The following is a 23,483-nucleotide window of genomic DNA, read 5'->3' as shown; positions in this document are numbered from 1 at the left end:
CCATCATGTAGAGCTTCAGTGGATTCCTGCCCACTGCGGTATAAATGGGAACGTCAAGGCGGACACTGCGGCATCGATAGCGCATGTTCTGCTCGGGCCAGTGATACCGATACCGTTCTCCAGAAAAGATGCTTCTGCACTAGCGTCCAAGGCTCCCTGGAGATTTCAGCAATCTATGTGGGCTGTTGCGCCGCAACGTACTACGCACCGCTTCACTCCATAGACCCGCACGGGACCTTTAGGATGCCTGACGGACTTTCCAAGCATGACGAAGCGGTTCTTCACCGCATGCGGCTAAATGTCGCTTACACAAGTTATTTTCGATTCAAGATGAAACAGGCGGCTTCCCCATTCTGCACTCTTTGTGACGTGCGCGAGGACTTGAACCACGTATTATGTGAGTGTAAGAGGTATAGAGCAGCAAGAACGTCCCTTCTAGTGTCCTTGGGTCGTCCGCTTTCTAGAGGACTAACTCTAAGTGACGTGCTAGGCCCTTGGTCGAACGCTCAACGAGCATCTCCGGCGACAAAAGCTCTATTGTCTTTTCTGCGAAGCACAGGACTTGATCAGACTCTTTAAACAGGACTCTCTTAATGAGCGCGTCATCTTCATCACAGTGATTATCATAATCTGTTCATTGATTTCATTTTTTCATACATCTGGTGTAGCAAGCTAGGCGCCTTGGCCAGGCTAACCTCACCAGTATCATTAAAGACTATTCTCTCTCTCTCTCTCTGCTAAGGTTAAATCAATGCATGATTCATGACCGGGGGTTGGTTGAGTTGTATTGGTGAACCACATGAGTGGAAACTCTTTCTTAACAAAATTAAAAGAAGCTCAAACCCGGTGTTAGGCCATCTCACTTCTCCTCCGTCTCTGCCGCCGCCGACGGAGGCGACCAGGTCGGGGGCAGAGACGGAGGAGAAGTGAGATGCCATGCGTTGATGTGAGCTGCTTCCTTTAATTTTTAGCATGCGCATTTTAGCATTTTTAGCTCGAGCATGCGCAAGGCGCGCACACGGCCACTACACGTACCGTGGGCGCAGCGCGCAGCTGTGCGAGAGATCGCGTGACGCTATCATGTGGCATTCAGCCAGAACGGCGGGTGTAAACACGCACATGTGCTCGGTGAGCGCACCGTCTGTCTCCCCTGTCTCCGCGGGGACTTCCAGCTCAATCGGTAAGACAACAGGTTCACGCCCCGTTTCTCTATTCGTTGCAAGTTCGATTCCTGGCTGTGCCAGCAACTTCTTTTATTTGTTTGCGGTAGTTTCCGGTTGACACCAACGGTGGCGTAAACAGAACAGAACAGTGAAACGGTGTAAACAGAACAGTGAGGCCTTAAGCATTTAAGAACAGTGAGGGGCCTTAAGCATTTCTTTTTGGCTCAGGCACTCATTGACGGAGCTGGAATATGCACTAATCAATAACGATATGCTTGATTTTAAATGATGGCTGCTGTTATAGCACAGGATTCATGAAGCCTCCATTTATTTTAAAAGATCCATTTGCACAAGCCTGTGATGTGGCTTCCGATAGTGCATTTTAACCTTAAGAAGTCATGGAAATGATGATCACCGAATTACATTTTTCCTCATGTCGTACGTAGTGGGTACGCATGCAGGGCATCCGAAAATCAGATAATGCATAGTGTGTACTGTTTGAAGCATCCGGAAATGTAAAACAACAACAAAAAATGCTACAAGGCTAAAAATGCCCATTAACTTTAATTGGGGTGATTTCACCAGAGACAACTTCTTTTTTAAGTTGCATTTCTCGCAGTGCATTTATTTACTAAAAAAACTTGCAAAACAATATCCCAAGCCAGTTAAGCAACTTGTACTCATCAGAAAAATCTGAAAGAAAAGAAAGTGGGGCTTCTAGCAAGCCTACTTGCTGAAAAAAAAGTTCACTCATATAAATGAGTGCAATGCAGGTACACCCCACACGTATATGACCTCTGCAGAAGCGACCAATGTTTGCAATAAGCACATGCACGACTAACCACGCCACAAATGAAACCTAACATGGCATACACATTATTAAAAAAATGGAAGCAATACGCTGTTACCTTAGCTATTACAAAACACAGCTGCTTCTACCGACGCTCTCACCAAAACGCCAATATACTGTGTTCAAGCGCATGTAGACCTCCTTTAGTGAAGCCACAACATCGCCTGCTCGCTTGTTCAACCTACCAGAACGCCCTGTCTAGTGTGACCCCAGTTTCTCGGAAACCGGAGTGTTGCACCAAAAATTTATGACAGGTAAAACTGCAAAGAGCAAAGCCCTGTGACAAACAGGACCAGTTTGGTTGAATACACATATGTGGGGTACACAGTGTAGGCAAATGTATCACAGGAGGAAGCTGCTTCTCTTGATTCACAAATTGCTAAACCAGAAGTGCCGTGGGTATGTGGATTGTCTCCCATGACACTGACCACACTTAAAACCTTGCTTGTTGAGCAACTAACCAGAACTCCCTTTCCGTTATACAACGCACGTGTAACAGAAACAATACATTCATCAAATAAAACAGGATAAGCAAAACAAAGCAAACATCCCTCGCAAATGACAATATTTTGCTTGAATCGTGGTCGGTTTCTGAAGCGCTGGATAGGATGCACAGCCGCAGGCGTCGCGATGGTATCAAGCGACCATTGCGATAAAAGCTAGAAGTGCGCGATTGATAGATTACCCTACCGATTAATAGATTAATGCAGTAATCGTGATAGAAAATTTCACAAGTTATTTCATACAACTCACGTGAACAAATTAGACCAGAAAGCAAGCTCACCAAACGCTACGGTGTCGCCTGACATCGTAACAACCCGCTCGTATAATACCATAATGAAAACCGCACTTTTGAAGTGGCAACGACGAGAGACTGCGGGTTCGCTTCTTTGAGAAATAGCGACTTTAAGCATGCGTTCCAACCCGCTGCGGTGGCTCAGTGGGCAAGCTTGGCGTTGTGCGGCTGAGCACAAGGACGCGGTTTCTGATGGGGTCGAAAAGAAAGAACGCCCGTGTGTTCGAGAAGTCGGCGCACGTTAAAGATCACCAGGGGGTCGAAATTAATCCGGAGCCCTCCCCTACGGCGCGCCTCATTGCCTGTGTAGCGTCGGCGCTGTAAAACCTCATAATCAGTCACCAATCAATCAAGAACGCGTTCCAGCCACATCTACTACGCGAGGGTTAGAGCCACTAAATAAGCTATTTAGAGCGCCACCTCGAAAAGCGTACACATAGACGATATATTGCATTCAAATGCAAGACCGTATATGATTTCGACTCTGCCGTGTGGAGAACGTCGCAGCAAAAAAAAAGACAACCTTTGAACTTGAAATGGATCCGAGCTTTTGCCACCAACCGATTAACCGATCATTTCATTGATTATTGCTTGTCAATTTTTCGAATTATTTTTTTAACCGACGCCCAACCCTAAAAAGCTCATGCTAGCTCCCATTAGCCAAGCTACAACCAGCGCATATCGAAATTCGACAATCGTCAGATTAGCTGTTCGTCGTTAGGCTGAGCTAAATACACTGAATGCCTCGCGCTTTAGGTTCGCATTTATTTATCGCGATCGTATATGTGGCAACGACGCCTCTCGCTGCCGGCGGCGCGTTTCGACGTGCAACACCACCCGCCCTCCCGTTTGAATTTGGGGACGCGGCGTCCTAGAAGCAGACGATGCGCCTCCATCGTCTGCTTCGCGGCGCATGCGCAGAGAGCAGTGGGGTGAGATAAAGTGCGAAAAACATCTCCATATCTCCCCATGAACTGAGAAGGCCACCCACCTTTTTTATTTCTTCAATAAATGTTTTGCCTCCCCCAACTTTGCTCAAGCTACGGCGGGAAGGTCGTGCCTAAAGTCCCTCGATCCCCAGCGCCTTGCGCCGGGGACGCCGGGCGGTCGCGGTGATGAACGCTGTCCCGTGCGCTTGTGGTTTTCTATCTATGCCGGTCGGATTTGTGTCGGCCTAAATAGCTCTACTGTTAAAAGCCTTTTATTCACCAAGTGAAGTTCAAAACAACCTAGCCATGGTAAAAACGCGTTATTCCCTCTTGTAGGTAGCGCTGCCAAACGCACCATTTTAGCTTCTCGAGAAAGGCTGTAGTGGACATCCATTTGTGCCAGTAGGTGGGCTCAATAAGTGATGGCGGCACCTTTGTTATTGTGCATTCCGTTGTCAGTACACGTGCGGAAGCTGTGTACGTGCGTGTCAAACGTTATTTTCCGTGCGCAGAATCTTCATTTGAAGCCCCAAATTGCCACCATTTGAAAACGGTAGGTGTGAAGCGCCTGTTATGTCGAGCAGTTTCACTGACCAGTTGTGTTGAACTTTCAAAAACTGTCGTTCAACTTCGTCCACAAAGCTTGTCGATGCAGCTGAAACGGTAATGTTCTGCGTACGGGCCCGTACCTGTTATATTTTGGCGAACAGTCGCACCAGCTCAGGTCGAACTTTAACGTTCCTTCAGGTAAGCAGAACAGAAGTTTTAGCTGCTTGCGGATGCAGCCCGCATGTAGCGCTGTTGGGAGTACGCACAAAAGCGATGGATTGGGTTTGTTAGAGCGGGGACGTACGCGGGAGTGGACGCGTTTCAATGGCGACAATGTGTACAGTCATGGACAATTCAAATGCGAACCGCGGAGCGCATTGACGAAGATACCGGTGCCGTGACCTGGCAGCGGCCGTAGAAAACGCACGGACATGCGCAGTTGAGATGAGGGGAGCGAGGCTGCGTGTCCCACTGCGATATGTTTCCTCTCCTCGCTCGCAGGCTTGCCTTGTCGCCATGCCGCCAGAGCGCTGAAAACGATGCGGCGCGAGATAGTATCTGCGGTGACTGTGTGACTGTGTGCTCGGCTCACACGAGCGCCTGCTCCCCGTGTGTGCCGGCGTCACATTGCCGACATAGCTTTGCACATGGAAGGCAGTAACTTGATCAAATAACGATGGACACCTGGGTAACGCCTACACCATGCTCAGCAATGCCCGTTCCGCGGATTTCTACAAGAAGTGAGGTGCCTGCCAAAAAAAACAAAACGAGAAAAATCGGGCCGGCAAAATTGATGTGCGAGAGCAACTGGCCTATAGAATGTTTGGACCTGCATATCTTCTTAATTTTTGTAAATATTAGAATTCTGCCAGTGATTTTCCCAGCCCACACAATGCTTGCAGTTAATGTATATGATTGGATACGAATTCTTGTGGTATATGAGCCACTGCACCACGAGTGCAAAACAATGCGGTGCCATCAGAAGTTAGGCGGCATGCATTTAATTTTGTCTCCATTTATGCGCGCTGGTATTCAAGAAAGCATGATGAGCTCAACAGTAGTCCTTGCGAGAGCGTGCACGCGTTTCCCATGCAAGCACTGGCCACACCCGCAAGCAATTACGCGCCGCATTGCTCTCAACGTGACCAACACCCTCAGCTGCAGTGGCGGTAGTACATGCAGTGCTTGCAGCGCTCTTGCGGCATGGTGACCAGGCAAGCATGCGAGCGAGGAGGGGGCAACACATCGCAGTGGGACACGCAGCCTCGCTCCCGTCATCTCAACTGCGCATGTCCGTGCGTTTCCACGGCCGCTGCCAGGTGACGGCACCGGTTCCTTCGGCCATGCGCTCCTTGGTTCGCATTGGCGATATCAAAACGGTGAACAGGTCACAGGGAAGGCCCTCGAAGATCATGCTGTGTAGAAACCCGTGCACAAAACTTCCTCGTGAAGAGCCCTTTCACCGTGAAAAAACGGTGAAAAGGCTTCAGTAAACTCTTTATGGTGGATGGCCCGTCCCCCTTCATGAGTGCCCCCCACATCTTGGTGCCGAAAAGAGGGACACCTTGTTTTGCATGACTTGTTGCTTGTTGCCCTTTGCGTTGCTAAAAGACGCCATGCTTGTATGACATGTTATGCGGCATTTTATTTCAGCGTTTTCTTAGAGCGAAATCCACACAACGTTTGTGCTGAAAGGGACAGATTTTGGTTACTGCTCTGGATGTGCTGCACTAAAAAGTAACCGCTCATGCCTTGTCTATTAACTCTCGCTACCGCCGGAAAATTGACCAATTTTTAGGGGTCCAAGAAAACATTTTTTCCTGCTAAAAAAATTGGTTAGGCACTAATTGCAGGAACACAAAATGCAGATTATTTAACGGCCTTTCCAATAACACCAGCTTTGTAAAGGTTTTTATATATCATAGTTGGAAAAAAAATATCAAAATCAAAATTTTGTCGAAAAGTTGTCGAAAAAAATGATAAAAAAGAAGTTGTGTATATCAAACCACCGGTAGTAGAAAAAAATTAGAATATGCATTTTGTAGGAAAACATTTCAAAAACACACCCTAGAAAAAATGTCGACTTGCGTGGAACAGTTTGTCAGATATAAAAAAAAATGTTAGCACGCACGGTGCTCGTGTCATGCGGTGAAGCCCAACCTCCAATTCAAAATGTGCAATTTCGGGTGGTTCTCTGGAATAAATCTGCGGTTTGACATTATCAGAAACACCGATTTGCCCCCACTTAACGTAGAAACATCTTGTCAATGACTAACTTTGCATTTACAGTGAGCACAATATTTTGGACGAGCACGTGATGCGGAAAAAAACATGCATGAAGCTGAAAACGGAACGCCGTGGCTGATGCTTGTTGTTGTTCATGGTCAGTTATCTCTCAAAACATAAAGCTGAGCTTTATTATCATCTTCTTACTCGCAATTGTAGCCTTGCTCGCAAAAATGAGGTATGATGAGCTAGAATCGTGCCCTGCGATCTTTCGCCCAGTAGCAGTTGTGCGATAAAAAAGATCAGCACAACGAGCCTCCTCTAATGCAGCGCCACCTAACATTTTTCAAATGAAACAGTACAAAAACTTATCGGAGACTTTGTCCGAATAGACAGTTCAACTAAGCAGCAACATTAGACACCCGGATATACCCTCGCATGGAAACGAAACTGGAAGGCGAACAGCTGGCAGTGTAAGGCTGGTTTGAAGCGCTGTCCTCGGCGGAGCAGATATCTGGCGACCGGGTGTGATCTTTTGACTTGCATCTGAATTTCTTATCGCAGAAATCGGGTTAGGGGGGGGGGGAATCAGGAGCTGCGTGCTTTGTTCGAGGATCACTCGCGGACACTCCAGGTGCCATGGCAGGTAGCCTTGAAGTTGGGTAACTGCGTAGTAGCGCTAAATATGAATTTCGCGATGCAGAAACGAAACCGAAGCTGTTGTAAACTGTTTGCGAATGGTCCTGGGGTAAGTAGAACTACCAGAGGACTTAGAACGTGCGCAAAGGCAATAAAACTGCCTAAAATCATAAAGTAGGTTTGCAACCAGGCACTGCTTGACATTTTCAGCCGATTTCTGGGATTATTACTCTCAGAGCGCGAACCTGACGATTGAAAATCATAGATAGTTTACCATTCATGCCTTGATAGCAAAAAACAAATGCTGGTGCAGAGTAATTACGAGTGGCACACATTCTTCGTTGGTAGCAGTGACATGTGATGACCACGCTCGTTTTCCGCACCCAGGTAATTCAAAAGCGTGTCAAAAATCATGTTTCCATTGCAAAAATGCAAACAAAACTGATTTTCAAAGGCCATTTTCTGATCTAACTCCGAACAGCTTTACTTGTTCGAGAAACACCTGAAACGCTATGAAAAGGCGCTCCCAAAGTATCGATCAAATTGATCGATTTTGATAGGCGCGGTAGCGAAAGAGTTAAAAGCTCTTCTTTGCATCTGAATCCACCGAACTATCCTTAAAAAGTATGCAGTGCTTATGACATAATGTATTTAACAATGCTTATTTCAATACTTACTTTATTTCAGCCCAGGGGGGCTGAGGTGTGCTGGAAAGGCCAAAGACCCATACCGAGGAGCCCACATTCACGCACAATACTAAGCAGTCACCAACAACGCGGAACGACGAAAGGTAAAATTCTATACGCTCGCCTTCTGCTGTTTGGGCTTAGGAAATTTTTTCCACTTAAGGCTGCGATGATATTTTATGTAGTGGTGGCATGTAAGACGAGCTGCTGGTTTTACCGTGCCACCCAGGCATGCTGCGCGCTTTTTGAAAAGCATGAGAGATGATGAAGTGTTCTTGTGTCGTGTCACTGTTATGGTGCGTTGAACACATGACCTGCCTCCACCACAGCTCCCAAAAAAGCTTAGCGATTATGCACAGGGTCTAGGTGGAAGCGATCACGAGGTAAGTACGTGATAAAATTAGATTCCACCTGGGGTGACAAAGATTCCACCGGTGATTTTCAAGTGTTTTCCTTTCGGTGTAGATGAAGCGGAAATTATAAGCAGAACAAGATCACGGAACACGCTTTGGCTAGTTAAAAGACAGCAAACATACAAGTGACGAACAAGAGTGCTCTAGTTTGTCACTTCATACGTCTTCGTCTGTGCACTGTTTGGGAAGTAGTCAAACTGTACACCCAGCGTCAAGCTTTAGTGCATTGTTCTTGGAACACGCTTGGTCATTATAGAAGAATCTAATGCGACAAAAGAGATGGCTTCCCACAACTACTTGAAGGCCAACTGCACTCAAATTTTCGACAACGTAAAAATAATGTCACCTAATAGTACATATAACAAGGGTGCGAAATGCAAAATACTGTGCTTCAAACATCAATGGGCGCGACATTAGCGTTTTCGGAACCGAAACTGAATAGAAAAGGCGGCCATTGCGGTGGGCGGACGTGACATACGTGATACGACGGAAGTGGCCGCGCCAGGACCGGCGGCCACTCAGAGCCACCTTCAAATGCACATGGTAGTGCCGCGTTTCACTCTGTTATTTCCACAGAAGAACTTCCACTAACGTTTGCCCATGATAATGTAGTTAGGCGCAATTCCGGCATCCCATTGCTATCAGTCGAGATGAAGTAGACCGCCAGACGGTAATTTTTTCCATCATAATAACTGCCGTTTTTCCATCATAATAACTAATAACTAATAATTTTTGCATCATAATAAAAGCAATTTTTGGCATTGCAAGTAAAAAAGCAGACCCTGAGTTACAAAGCTACGTGCCTGTACGATTTCAAAAAGCAGCTTTCGTTATGGCCGATGCCTCGGCTATCACATTGCTCTCTTTGAGGGGAACAAACCGCATGCGGGTGGTGGTCAGTCACTATTTCTACTATACATTACATACAAACAGCTTCGCGAATATCGGTGCAGTATTTTTCGCCTTGCTGCACATCGAGAATCGAATTATAAAAGTGGTCTGAAACTGTAAACCAGCTTACACAGCTAAATGATGCTCTAAAACACGAAAACATTTCCTATCTACCGCTGTTTTCTACTTTAACCAGGGACAGGTGCAGTTGAAAACATTTTACTTTGAAGTAAACTAAATCTAACGGTCAAAGTAAATACTTCACTTGGGAATTGAACAAAAATCTAGTCTATTAGTTAGGCGAGGAGCAGTTTCGTTAGTTTTTGCAGTTCGCGAAGACGACGGCTTATATCTGTGGGGATGTATTTGTTACTATGAGAAAGGGTGATTTTGATTCACTTAGCGAGTAAGGCAAAAGGCGCACAATTGTTTATAGCCGTGTGTACAACAACTCTATTTAGGTTGTCAAACTTTTGGAAAGGTCCAAAGATGGAGGTGGCGTTGGGCCAGCCCAAATATGGCCAACATTGGATGCGGAAGTGCAAGTGGTCAAGAATTTAAAATATTTTTTTGCTGTGGTAAATGCAGTAGGAATGACAAAAATAAGGCAAGTAAGTGCTCGTTTCACGCTATTTTTTTCTTTGAGTAAAAATATTATATTCATGTAAAAAGAGTTTTGCTGACTTCAAGACGTTTGCAAGTGCGTGAATAGTTTGTAGGCTTCTAATCATTTTTTTTTCTGCATTGAAAAAAATGGCGGATATTACTGCCTATGCGGGTAGTTTAAACGTGTGATGGCGACTGCGGTACATCGCGCTGGTGTAGCAGAGAAACCCCGGGCGAACGCATCCTTGCGCCCGGCGGAGTGCCCTGCAAGTCGCCGGAGAAGGGCGAGCTTCACAGTACAGGTTCCCCAACCTCCGTCACAGGCTGCTCGGAACCTGTTTCAGCGACTCTCTGCCAGGTGCAAATGTCGTCTGCTTGGAGGTACTTTGAACGGCGGTACCTAGAGCTCTCTGTGATTATGAAGCTAAGGATTTCGCCATGGTGATTTTAAGAGCATAGTCTACTTATTTGGAGAAAGAAAAATTTGAGTGCAGTTGGCCTTTAAGTTGCAGCATTGCATGCACGCACATTTACCTCAAAACACTCAAAGTAACTCATGTCGAGGCTGGGTGCCCAGCCTGGTTTGTCTCATCCACAAAGTGTGCCGTCTACCTTAATTTGTGAACATTTTAAGCACTTAGTAATTTTTCAAGCATGCGACGAGGTGCGACGTGAACGCTTCAGCGCCCATAGTCCTGGGGCCCACCAGAAATAAGATGTGCGCAACAGATTCGGTACTTATTAGCAATTATCATTGATAACTCCATTGCGAATTTGTTGAATGAAGTCAGACCGTCTTCAAGCACTGCCCTAGCCTTCACTTTGAAACAGCAAAAAAAAACTAAAGAAAACGAAAAGGTGCGCTTGCTTTCGTCGTGCGACATGCTTTGGGTCTACCGTTGTAGGAGGCGTGAACCACGACCGGCTATATTTTGTACAACCTGCGCACGCCGCCGCTCCCACTGCACGCAATTTTTTTTTTGTTTGTCTTGTTCTTTTTAATTCGCCGGAGCGCCACTGCAAGCCACGGCGCTGCGTTGGATCCTCGTGGCACGGTAGCATTGACTTGCATAAGAATTATGCTAGGGAATTGCGCGGGCCAGGGACTGCCGAAAGCCCAAGCCCGGCTCTGATTGCATGCCGGGTTTGGACGGTGTAGCATGCGGTGTAGCATGCATGCTTAATGTCAATGGTCCAGGGTGGAGGCAGTCAATTTTATGTGTTAAACGGCACCTTGAGTCGGCATAGGCAGAGCATCCCAGTAATATGGGTTCAACAGTTTCAAGTGAACCACAATTATCGCAATATGGGCTTGATGTCTGGCCGATCCGATGTAGATAGGAAACATCCCTTTTTCGCCTTTGTCCTGCTGTGCCCCATGAGGGTGGTTCAGACAAGATGCAGCACTCGTTCTACAGTACTGCTCAGTCTCAACTTTCTGCAATACCCACTGCAGAACAGAGACAGAGAGGACAGCCTTGGCTGGAAGACAGGGCTGGGCAGGTCATCAGTGGGGGTGGTGGGCAACAGGTGGACCATCCGTTTCGTAGGATGGCTACTGGGGGACAGGGAAAAAAAAGACAGTGCAAATGAGAAAGTTCAATGGAATTTCAGTGGTTCACTCAGGGAAGTCCAGCTAGGGGCGGTTGGAAGTCTACGGGAGATGCTTTCATCTCCAAAAATCTCGGGCCATCTCCACTAACGTGAAATCTGGTGAGGGGGCGAAGCATGAGTGTATAAGTGTATTCTTGGCACCTTGGCGTTTTTGCCAAGGGAGATGAAACCGTTGGGAGGTAGAAGTATGCAGCTTTGTTGTAAAAGTCTCGTGTCTTTGGCTCACGAAGCTCTCTAGCGCAAGGCGTGAACGAGTGCCCTGGTGTTTTTTAGCATGCGTTACGAACTGCAGTAGCGCGAGGCGTGAACGAGTTTCCCTGTGTCTTAGTGCCGTGAGTACATGAGATGATGATAACGACAATGACGACAGGAGACGCCAACAGCCCCAGCACCTGAAGGGCTTGCCCCTAAAGGGCTGCTGATGTTACGAACTTTAAAAATGAGTGTGTATCATGTGGAAATTTCAATGTTCTATTGTATGCGCAGTTTGAACATCGTCACCATGCCACGTGTTGCGCCTCCAAGTCACGTGAGAGGGAGCTGCCCAGATGCCTGCTGTGCACGCCAATCAGTCCCAGGCTGAAGATGCAGTGAGTGTGGGGGGGCAGCTACTTTGGCTTGACTGCAGCACGGTCGGGCTGCCTGCCAGCTTGGCATCTGGTCTCTGACACTGTTCTCAAATGGTGAGTGGCTCAGTCTGCCTTACAACCTGAACAGTTATTCACCTGCTTGATAATTGTCAGCCATGGGGTCCTCCGAGCTGAAGTTACAGGGCTCCAGTTTTTCTTATTAGAGTACGGGGGGAGTAGGCGTGAAACTGAATCATCATCACATTTGGTGCCCATCGGCATAAGTTGAAGGGGTCTGTGAAGTGATGCAAAAAGCATTATTTTGTGGGCTGCCCCTGCACTGAATTATGTTGCATCAAACGTTTTTTTTTTGGTAATGTAATGAGTCGGTGAGCAAGATTTGTTTCCGGAGTTGCAGTTAAAAAGATTGGGTGCTGTTTATTTTTTAAGACCGAGTTTTCAACACAAAATGTTCTTGCTCTACTTCTACTTTTGAAGGCTGCTTCGAAGTTGTGCTGTGTGCATTGACCAACGGTGTTCAGACGTTTTGAGGCACATGAAGGCTAAAAGAGTGACAGCCTGCTGCCTGTGGTTGGGGAAAGAGCACAGCCTCATGCGCGTCGCAAACGACTTCCTGTGGCATGTCAAAAGACCTGAGGGTTGTGGTGGGGTTGGCGTCGGCAGGCCAGCTTGCCGAAACACCTCTTCTACTCTCTGTTTGCTCGACAGTGCAGGGTATGTGAATCTCTGTGATTCGAGAAATGGTACAGATCAGAGGGTAAGAGTCTTCCAATAGCCTCCTTTATTTTCTGTACCTGCGCGGTGCTGCCGGGATCAAAGGGAGCCGACCGTTGCACTCAGTTCCCGCAATTACCCCCAGCCGGTGCTGCCTTCCCAGAACCGGCAGAGCGTGTTCACTGACTCCCATACTACCGGCGGCACTGACGGGTCCTTCGTTGAGCGTACTGTATTTATTCGAACCTAGGCCGGCCCCGATTCTAAGCCGACCCCCGAAAGTCTGAAGCCATGAAAAAAAAAAAAAAAAAAAAAAACTTACCTCGAATGTAGGCTGAACAAAAAGGCGAGGTCAGCGTTCACAAAAAGAAAACACGTTTATTGAACATGAAGATGCGGTGCTGGAAGTCAAACAGTTTCTCTTCAAAATCACCGGGAAACTTCTGGGCGATTGAGGTTCGACGACGAAGGCTAAAGCCGAAGCGCTTCATGAATTTCTGTAGCCAGCCCCGACTGGCTTTGAAGTGCTCCCGCGATAAGCCTCGTTCCCTTGAAAGCTCCCTTGCTTTTGCCTGGAGCACTTCCGTCGTTACTGGAAGGGCAGCTGCTTGCTGCGTCCGAACGAAGTCAGCCAATGCCATCTCCGTTTCATGGTGATGGCCTTCTCGGGGTCCGGTGAATGCCATCGTCGTTGCGGCGCATGCAAATATCCTCTCCCGTTGCGTCCTCCAACGACGGACATTTTTTTCATTCACGCCGAAGTTTTGCCCAGCTTGAATGTTTGACGCCAACTCCGCGGCTAAAACAACTTTTCTTTTAAAAGCGACATAATGGCACCGCTTGTTTGGTGCCATTACGCTGTTAAAACCAAATGCCACACCGCACGCAGGCCACTACCCGCACAGTTCCAAATGGCGGCATCGCCCCCAGCTATGGCCCCTTAAGTGGCTACTGGCTCGTCTAGTAATGGCTACAATACCTTCTTTTCTGGCTGGTGCTAGCTGCTCGCCACTTCCCTCAATTTCACTCGGAAATTGGCGCGTGTTTCAAAATCCTTAAATCCAAGCCGGCCCTGGAGTTTGATATATCAGTATTTCAAAAAAACTACCGGCTTAGATTCGAATAAGTACGGTATGTAAATGCGGCGAGCTTAATAAACAAAAGTGTGATACTTAAGTATTTAAAAGAGAGAACATATGCAAGAGAGAAAGAATAAGTACACAAGATAGCACATAGTCATTGAACAGAACACCATACCATCGAGGTAACGACTAAGAAACTTGTTTATTGCGCATTAATTCACTCGCAACCTGCGGAAACGAACAAGAGGGTGCCGATCGAAACGTTCCTCGCACGCACTCAGTCTGACGAGGTTTAGTACCCTCGTTGACGCTGTTCACAACCAGTAATCACAATTTTAGTACTTTTCGCGAAAGTGGCTTCACTTCAAAGACCCCCAAAAAGTCATGCTTGTCCGTCACTTTCATTGCAAAATTCGTGAAAATGGGACGGAAGGACTTTGTACGCAGCACATCCAGGAGCTTTTCATGGTGCCCCGACATTGTACACACGAGAAGATTGCGCTCGCGAAGTACATTAGCAGCGTTGTCCATGGCCTCTTTGAGCAGGTCCCTCAGGTGTCTTCTTTTCGCCAGCACAACCTCAATGTACTTTCTCAGGCAGTAGAGAACGTGTAGCAACTCTCCAGATGGGTAGAGGAGCCCGCCCCTGTTTTGATTAGGAGAAGACAGCGCGGTTTACACACGGGCACAGGGAAGAGTACTTGACACACACGAGCGCTGAACCAACAGTTTTAATGAAAAAAAAAAAAGACACCTATACAGTAGAATCTCGATGATACGAATCTCGCGGGACCGCGAAAAATATTCGTATCATCCGAAATTCGTATGAACCAACACAGACCAAAAAATTGAGCGCTGAAAAAAGTTTTCGTTTATTTCTTTTCTTACTTTCGCGTGAACAAATCCATGATTTTTTCTGCTTTTTTTAAACCCCCACGTCACAAAGCAGTCCTTTCTGGAGCGCGTAACGCTTCGCCTAGCTTCGCGCTTGTCTCCTCACTCCCGGTGTCCAAGCTCGCTACACGCCGCAACAGTCAAGCGTGAACCGCATGATGCGTTTTTGCACGCGATTCGCACGCCTCGGCTTTGCGCGCGCTGTATTTTCAAGGCCGCATTGACGATTTCGCGCCCGCGGTATCTCCTACCTCGGTCAGAAAAAGACGCTGACGACTTGCGAAACGCTCGAGACAGCCCGCTGGCTCCGCCCGAGATGTTTAGGCTTAGCACTCCGGCAGATATTTTATGGGCGCTTTCACTAGCGGCGCGGATGGTGTTTTATAGTACCGTTTTCGCCAACGTTATCAGCTCCTTTACTGCACAAGAAACTTCGTGTCTGCCTTGAGCGGCATTTTAAAGAGCGGCTAGAAGCAGTCGCTCAAGCAGCCGTGCCACTTCGCGGCCGAAGCCACCGCCATGTTGCCGCCGCCGGCCGCGGCGCGCGCAGCGTGCGAGAGGTTTCGCGGCGCGCATGGGGCGTGCGGGGCGCGTTTTCGCGAGCAGAAAACAACAGCCCGGCCGTTTCTGGAGAAAGAAGAGTGACAAATGGGGAGAGAGAGCCGTCACTTGCTTGTTCGGCAGTCGGGCGCCTCGCCGGCTCGTTCGTATCATCCGCCGGGCCGCGCAGGTCCGTTCGTAACAGCCGAAATTTTTCCCATTGCAAACAATGCAATTTTGCCGGGACTTTTCAGAAATTCGTATCATCCCGAAATTCGTATCACCCAGAATCGTATCATCGAGATTCTACTGTATATATACGCACAATAGTCACGCTTATCTGGGTTTTTATACATGGCGCATGCGCAGAAAGTCTAATTCTTTTGTAGTAAGGGCTAGTGACGGTGAACTAACGCATGCTTGCCCAAGCCTGTGGAATAATTCAGCTTCAATAATCTCCCGTGTGATACGGTCTGAGCATTTCTTTACGACAGCAGTTCTATCAAAGAACGGCACACATCCGCACGTGTGGCAGTGCTGCGCTAAATATCCATCGAGCACTTTCTTTTTGAGTGCGTTGTTTACCTTATTTGCATGTTCCCTTAACCTGTCGTTCAGACATCTTCCGGTTTGCCCTACGTAAAATCTTTTGCAGCGGAGTGGAATTTTGTAAACGACCTCTTCCACGCATTCAACATATGCCTTCCTGTGCTTCGTGTTGCAGTGCCTTCCCCGCACAGCCTCTGGGTCGCTCAATCTGCACAGCTTCAAAAGCTTGTTTGGGGCGGAGAAAACGACCTTCACATTTGAGCGCTGGGCCATTTTCCTCAAGTTATGGGAAAGTTGGTGCATGTAGGGGATCACCGCAACCTTCTGCCTGCCCTCCATAGGATCAGCACGAGGCTGAGTTTTCCCACGCAGTCCTCCGAGTAACCCTTCTGCAACGGAGAGCACCGGCACCGGGTAGCCAGCGCTCTGCAGGCGTTCCACCTGGCCGTAGAAGCTGGCGGCAGTGAGGTGCGGACATGACTTTTCAAAGGCATTCTTGAAGCACAGAGTGACTATTCCCCTTTTCACAATCTTCGAATGGGCGGAGTTGTATGGTAGAAGGGGTTTCTTGGTGCGCGGTTCATAGCACCAGCAGACACCATCATTGCAAAATGTAATCCGGATATCTAAAAATCGCAATTGCCCCCCCACTGGAAGTTCGTACGTCAGGTCAAGTGGATGCAAACCATCTCGAAACACAGTCAGGACATTCGCACACTCGCGTTCCAGGGCATCAGGATCACAATTAACGACAATTAGGAAATCACCCAAGTATCGAAACACCCGCACGGCATTGCTTGCCTCTAGTCCTTCCAAGAGGCTTCTGTCACAAGACGCTAAAAATAAATCGCTTAACACGGGAGCTATGCAAGACCCTATGCACACTCCTTGCTTTTGGAGATGAGGCACTCCCTCGAACTGCACATACATAGACTTCAGGTAAAAAGACAGCAGTTCTAAAAAACCATCAACCGGGACACAACACGCATTCTGGAAGGCAACGGAACCAAATCTGTCAATGCTTTCTTCTACGCAGTGGAGCAAAGCGTCATGGGGTAAGGAATAAAATAAATTTTTGATGTCAACAGAGAAGGCCTGATATGAACCTTTGTCACAGATTGTGTTAATAAACTCTAAAATTTCGTCCCAGTTGCGTACTATAAAAGGGTCGTCAAGGGCTAAACGATTAAGATTAGTTTGTAAAAATTTCACTAGGCATCGTTTCCATGTACCCTGTCTTGATGTTTGATCAGGGCATCTGACGTCCCTGAAGAAGTCAGCTTTGCCAGCAGGCTCAAGCACTCTTCGCAGGAGGTCCTCTCACCTATGGCTCTTGCCAGCTGGCCTCCGACCATAGCTAGAGCAGCTATATCTGGCGTCGGAAGTAGTTCCTTGCTCTCGCTCAGGTTCTCTGATAGCGTTAACATTGTTAACGCTTCCCTGGGGAAATGTTCCGCGGCCTGCACAGGAGTGACTGGCTGATCTCGCAGCACTGTCGACGAAGAATTGCTGTTTTGCACAGAGATGACGTTACTGCAGTCAGATTTGGAAGCAATGCGTGTTTTCAACGTTTTCTCGATTCCAGACAGAACAGCTCTGGCATCTGTCTGGTCGTTGCTTCCTGCTGACTTTCTCAGCCACCCGAAGAATGACTCAGTGGGGTGAGAAGACATTTTCCTGGTTAGCACAACAAGAAAATGACTCTCGGTCAACAGATACCGAACGCACTCGACATTAGGATGTGTGGTCATGACCAGCCTTTGGTATGTTTCCTTTGTCAAGAAGTTCTTTGCAAGGCATTGGGGTTTCATGGTAGAATGATAGTCTATGAAGGTTGTTTCTAACCACTCCAGGTGCTCATCGCTCTCACAGTCAAACTGCCTGCAGTCTGGGTTGTTTTGATGGATGTGTTGGAAGCAGTTGCTCACATCCATCAACAGAAACCACCGATGGACAGTGTCCATGAACTCAACAGTTTCATCAACTTCCAAAAAACTTGCATCGCAAGTCTGTCCCGCCTGCTCCTTCAGAAGCTTGAAGCAGTTGAACGGCTCTTTTTACATTCATTTTTTCCAGGTTACTGGGAAATACGTGCTTCCTTGCAAAAATCTCACTGGCTTCGCAGTGCTGTCATGCTGCATTCTGTAGAGGTTCTTCACGTGTTCTGACGTGATAGCTCCGTCTTTGCCGAGGTCACGAGCCAAAAACTGTGACCGCACTTTTTTGATCAAGTGACATTGGTCAAACGCCAAAAAAGCTTGCGGTCTGGATTTTCAGGGTGTGGCATAACGTGCGTCAAAGTTCCGTTGCACAGGAGTTGAGGTGCCATGACATTAATCCGGTGATTGTCCGTAACGACTCTCACCACAGCAAAGCCGACGGCTTCAACTTCATTTAGTACTTGGTGCATGAGCAAGTGTAGCTCCCGGCCTTTGCAATTTTTCGTGAAAAAATTAGCCACTGGTATCCTAGAGTGTGTTGACAGGCCACTCAGGATGAAGCACAAAAGTGAGTTGGCCAGTACTGGCTCATCTGCTGCTTCCAGAGGGATGCCTTGTCCGTAGTCCACTTCGCCGATGAACGCATCCCTCTGCTTTACATAGAGAAGTGCTGCTTCACTCTCATTTCATCAATGATCAGCGAACACGTTCTACTCTGGGAAGTAGTGTGGGAAGTCAGCTCCGCAAGCAGCCTCTGCTTCACTAGGTCGGTCACTCCTACTTGTCCACGTGATGACCCCATGAAACGTTCCAACGTGCTTCTACATGGAAGGCGAAGTATGCCTTCGGTCCTCATATGCTCATACGCTTACATTGAGAGATTTTGCAGTATAACGGCGTGGCGTACTGTCAGTTCCGACCACGTAGTCTTTATCTTCTGAAAATTATCAATTTGCTCCAACAAGATCGATGCTTGTACGTCCTTTTCATTTGCCTTTTCGCGGATATGAAGAAAGGCAGGAATGTAGCATTCTTCTTTGTGGTCCTGCTCTCTAGGGCTGTCCAGGAATGAGTCACGCTGCAGTTGAGTACAATAAAACTCTTTACTCACATCCTTTTCCCCGTCGCCCGTCTGGGTACAGACACAGACACCAAAACTGTCAGCGTCCCGAGTCCCAGTCCCGCGCGCGGTTCTTCCACACCACCGCCCGCTCCTCCACGTCCACTAGCGCCATCTCTCGGGTGCCGACATTTTCAGGTCCCGCAGCCCAGCAAAGCGTGCGCGAGGGAATCTCGGAGGCCATGCGCGGCCAGTGGGCGTTCGGCGTCGGAGAGGGTCCGAGGAGAGAGCTCGCGGCGAGGGGCGCCGAAGCGCTCCCACATCTCCCCCCCCCCCTCAAGCCTAGCCCACCGTCCCCAAAGCAGCTGGTCGGCGGCCTCCTCCGAAAGTTTCATGTCGCCGGCATCCTCCAGTGTCAGGCTGGGCGACTCGACCACGTGCCCCGGGCTGGCCTCAGTGGCTGCCCCTGGAGGGGCCGCAGACGGCTGCCCGGCCGCCCCGCTGTGTGACAGCAGGCTCCTGGGGGGCTGGGTCCGGTGCCCCGATGGGTGCCAGCCACCCGCCAGCCACCCCGATGGGTGCCAGCCACTCGATGGGCCAGCCACCCGCCAGCCTCTGGTTCGCTGCACATTCCAAGGGCTCCCCGGACACCAGGCCGCGTGCGGCGGCCGTGAGCAGGTCCGGGCAGGTTGCCATCAACACCCGCACGGCCGCCTCCTCGAGCCCGGTGGTTAGCCCGGACAACGCTGACCAGCGAAGGCCAGCCGCCCCAGCAGCTGCGGCCCGAGCCGCCCTCTCGTTCCTCACCGTCCGCTCCAGGTGCAAGGCGCCGATCCTGCAGGCGTCCCAGCTGATGACGAGGGTGCCACAGGTGGAGCACAACGCCCTCCGCTCCTCATCGTCCCGCTCCGCCAGTGTCAGGTCGCGGAATGGTGGCGGCACCCCCTCCAGGTCGTCCCCGCACTCGGGCTGGGCCTGGTCCCTCCAGCGCGACCGCACACAGTAAGACACTGCCGCGCCGTCCGTGACCACCGTCTAGGTGGCTGCGCTCCACAGCTTCTTCGTTGCGGGGGTGTCGACGACGCTGGGCCTGCCGCCGTGGCCCGGGCACCCCTGACCGCCCTCCCGGCCATTGGGTCTGATGTTGCCGGGTGGACTCTGCGGCCACTGCCCCCCTTGGTGGGCCTGGTGGCCGGTTCCGGTGGGGGGCCCCACCAACACTTGCGGAGGTTTGAACCCGGCGGGGGGTTGGGACCCCGCTGACCGTTATTCTTTTTGCCACCGCGGTTCCTGCAACGAACGAAGGGGTTACGCGCAGGCCCGAGCTCTTACCTCGGCCTGAAATCGTAGCGATGGATGCGAGCCCTATCGCCGATCCTTCTGACAGTCGGAGGGGGACTCCGCCTTTCCGGTTCTTCTATCCCCCGTTTATCATCGCCAGGGCGAACATGATAGGCCTTGAGATCGCTAACGTGCACAGGACCCACCACCTCGTCGCTTTCAAGCTACTGCATCTCATACGTGAGCAGAGTTGTCTGCGATGTAATTCTGTGGTTGCCTTGATGTGGTCGCCTTCCGTTGTGTGCTTCTTTGTTCTTTGATTGTATCTGCAAAAAAAAAAGAAAAACAAGGAATGAATGAAAAACGTTAATTAAATTGGAAGAATGGATACTTAAGAGAATCATGTCACGAATTCAGAGAAACAACTATAAGTGAAAGTTAAATATACATAAACACACCAGTTGGGTGCATGGCTGTCATGTCAGGCAAGCACGAAGAGTTGAAATGGCCTGCCAGTCCTTGGTGCAGTTGTTGCGTGCGCCGACAATGTATGTTAAAGGTTCAGCCAGAATGTCTAAATGAACACCGACCTCTGAAAAAAAAAAATATTGCAGTATTTTTGAGGTCACGGGTATTAACCATGACGCAAGCATCGGCTGTCACAAGGCATGCTAATATAACCTAACTCGTATCACCATGTCTCTATGAAGGCAAACTTTAGTTGTAGCAAAGCGCTGTTGACTAAATGCTCACTAACGTGTCAAAACAGAAAGGCAACAGTTAGGTAAAGCTCGGGCGAATTACTGTCTTTTGGTAGCCTCAAAACTTTCATCCGAAATAATGCTACACCTTTTGAGGCAAATGCACCCACAACTTTTCGGGTTCTAGATAGTCAGAAATGTTCGAGAGCGACCAGGAGAGTGGAGAGGCTGTTTCTCAAGGGTTTTTCTCTTTTTTTCATTTTTTTTAGCTGACTCTGCATGCACTCTGATCAAAAACTCTGAGGAATGCAGATTGTATATTTGAATCGCGTATTAATACAATATTCCAGCGGAAGTCATGCACAAAGGAGGTATTGACAGCGACAACGGTTTCGTTTGCACCGTCTTTCTAGCGGAGTGCATAACACTCACCTTCTGGTGGAAGAATGAAATATTCCGGCTTCGTCAGCTGTCTTACGATGCGGAATTTGCCACATTTGTCACTCCACAAGCACTCAATTCCCGTGTTTTGTCAGTCCTCTCAACAACTGATGGAAGCAAAAGCACATAACAGCAATAACAGTCGCGAAACCAGTGCTCCGCGCACATAGAAACGGTGGGCCGTTGCAGCGGTTTCAATTCGAATTGGCGGCTTTGTGGTTGCGAATTCAGAAGCGAGGTGGTGCACCAGTCGGCTGTTTGTAAAAAGTTGCGTACATTTTCGCTCAACGGATGTTTGATGTTTAATAATGTTTAATGATGTTTAATAATAACGGATGTTAAATAATGTTTTTAAACAACACATTGTAAGCGAACATTATTGGCTCTCTGAGTCACGGAATGAATGTTTTGTATTCTCTACCAAAAGTAACCTTTCGGTTGCGCCGTCAGGTGGACTTGATGGCCGAAAACTGCGCTGTAGGTTGGTCACGTGGGGCGTCAATTTTTATGCCGCCTATAGGAAAAACAGGGAATGTCCAAGCTTAATTTAAGAGGCCTGCTTCCCCCTTTGCTGCAACAAGTAGTCCACCTTACACTGTTCATGTATCATGTGTGCCTGCAACAGTTTTACTGGACTGGCAGAGTGGATGCAATGCAAGCAGAACCAGGTATTGTTGCCATTAAAGTTGGAATTGACACAGTAATAAGAAATATGTGCTTACCAATCTTGTCAAGCAACGCCACCGTCAGTCTATCGTTGATGGCCTTTGCCACTTGAAGCTCTTCCGCCAGACGCTTCATCTCCTTTTGTGCCTCCTCTTTCTCATCCTTCTCCCTCTTCAACGCCTTTTCTGAGAGGTCGAGGGCAGCCTTCAATTCAGACACAGCCCTGTCCCGTGACTTACTGGGCTGAAAATTAAAAAGCCCCCACAGGGTGTTTTCAGGAAGGACTGGCAAGGGCAACCTAAATGAAATGTTTCCTTTACTTAACTCTGTTTAGCTTGACCTGGTCATAGAGAGTTTTGTTAAGTTTTGCACTGCGTGTGTATTTAGAACTCTGGACCCTTGATATACAGTAAGACTCCGTTGACACTTTCTCGTTTCATGCGATTTCCCGCTTACTACGCGCTCAATTGTGAACACTAAAAATGCTGCATAGTGCAGTGTTTGGAAAAGGAGCTCTTGCTCTCAAATTGCCGCAGCATGCACCAGCAGACGTTGATAGACATGCACACGTGAAAAAGGCCATGAGATGCTCATGTCTGTTTCTTGATTGTTTTTTTTTTGTTTTACTGCGGCGGATCATACGTTCCCTCAGGCTGTACGTCTCTCGCTCGCGTTTTTCTTTATAAACGTATCAACGAGGTTCGGCTATATAAACTATGCTTAGCCATTTATTCCACAACATAGGCAAATAGGTAAAAATGCACTTATGGTTTCCCAGGACCTTTGTTATAAAGTAGTGAATGGCTACCCACTTATAGCTTCCTCCTGTATGGAGAAAATGTCGCCGTTTGACGGGATTCCACTGTGTCAAATACATATACAATGTTGCCATGCTAAAATTAGCATGCAACGAAACTGGCTAAAATTTCTCCAGTTTTTCGAGCAGGGCTGGGTAACAAGGCATTCAAATATCAGGCTGCATGCCTTGCCCCATTCAAAATAGAACTATGATAACAAGAATTACAAACTGATGCATTCTGCGAGGTCTCGAACTCCTCCCAAATGTGCTTCTGAGGGGTGCTGGAGGCCTCCAGCTTCCTTTTCTTGGCCTCCTTGGCTGTTGACACAGCCTAAAAGTTGCGTAAAGTATGTAATTCACTTGCTCTAGAGCTAAATAAAACGACGAATGTTTCGCATACAAGCTTACTTATTTGAAAATCTCGCTAGTCTTTTGTCCGTGTATCCTTCCCAAGTCCTGCGGTTCAAGCTGGAATTTTTAGGGCTTTACACGTTTGGTTGTATTTTTTTTACAGTTAAAAATGTTCTCACACAACTTGCACGCAGAGAACAAACCATTACTGACTGCACACACAGACAACCCACCTTTTTCTTGCCCATTTTCTGCACTTCCGCGTTCAGTATTCTTGGGAAGGCTCCCTCATTTGTTGTATTTTTGTCCGCATGGTCGCCAGCGAGTCTGACAGGGTGTCTACCAAGTTGACATTTTCAAATTCCCTGAGTTTTCCAGGTTTTCCCTGAGTGATTTTGCTATATTCCCTGAGTGACACAGAACTTCGTTTTAGGGCAAGGCAGGCCGACACCATGTCGCCAGATGCTGTCACACCCTAATAAGCATGTTATAAAATAAGAAAAGACATAATAC

General features: G+C 48.3%; 1 protein-coding gene and 1 long non-coding RNA gene across 5 annotated transcripts in view; one reads left to right on the top strand and one right to left on the bottom strand.

Moving 5' to 3' along the window:
- The first annotated feature begins 4,149 nt into the window (after positions 1-4,149).
- Positions 4,150-23,483, top strand: part of LOC144146773 (uncharacterized) — a 262,533-nt gene continuing 243,199 nt past the window's right edge. For 2 of the 4 annotated variants that reach the window (XR_013317701.1, XR_013317702.1), the window contains exons 1-3: positions 4,150-4,291; positions 7,845-7,942; positions 11,849-12,045. This is a non-coding gene — a long non-coding RNA (uncharacterized LOC144146773). Of the gene's footprint in view, positions 4,292-7,839; positions 7,943-11,848; positions 14,192-23,483 lie in introns of those variants that run through there. The other 2 variants (XR_013317699.1, XR_013317700.1) reach the window with 2 other exon arrangements.
- On the bottom strand, positions 16,354-18,124 carry LOC144146771 (uncharacterized). The gene has a single exon (XM_077678701.1). The coding sequence runs from the start codon at positions 17,693-17,695 to the stop codon at positions 16,943-16,945; it is 753 nt and encodes a 250-aa protein (XP_077534827.1). The 5' UTR covers positions 17,696-18,124; the 3' UTR covers positions 16,354-16,942.

The sequence above is a fragment of the Haemaphysalis longicornis genome, unplaced genomic scaffold (assembly GCF_048455015.1).
Source record: "Haemaphysalis longicornis isolate Haplotype H1 unplaced genomic scaffold, Haemaphysalis longicornis Haplotype H1 scaffold_7, whole genome shotgun sequence".
Classification (NCBI taxonomy): Eukaryota; Metazoa; Arthropoda; class Arachnida; order Ixodida; family Ixodidae; genus Haemaphysalis; species Haemaphysalis longicornis.
The sequence above is the reverse complement of the archived record's forward strand: the minus strand, read 5'-3'. Positions and strand labels throughout refer to the sequence as shown.

Bases quoted from the DNA above. Each gene is read 5' to 3' on its own strand.
- LOC144146771 (XM_077678701.1), bottom strand. From the start codon at position 17,695: ATGGACACTGTCCATCGGTGGTTTCTGTTGATGGATGTGAGCAACTGC.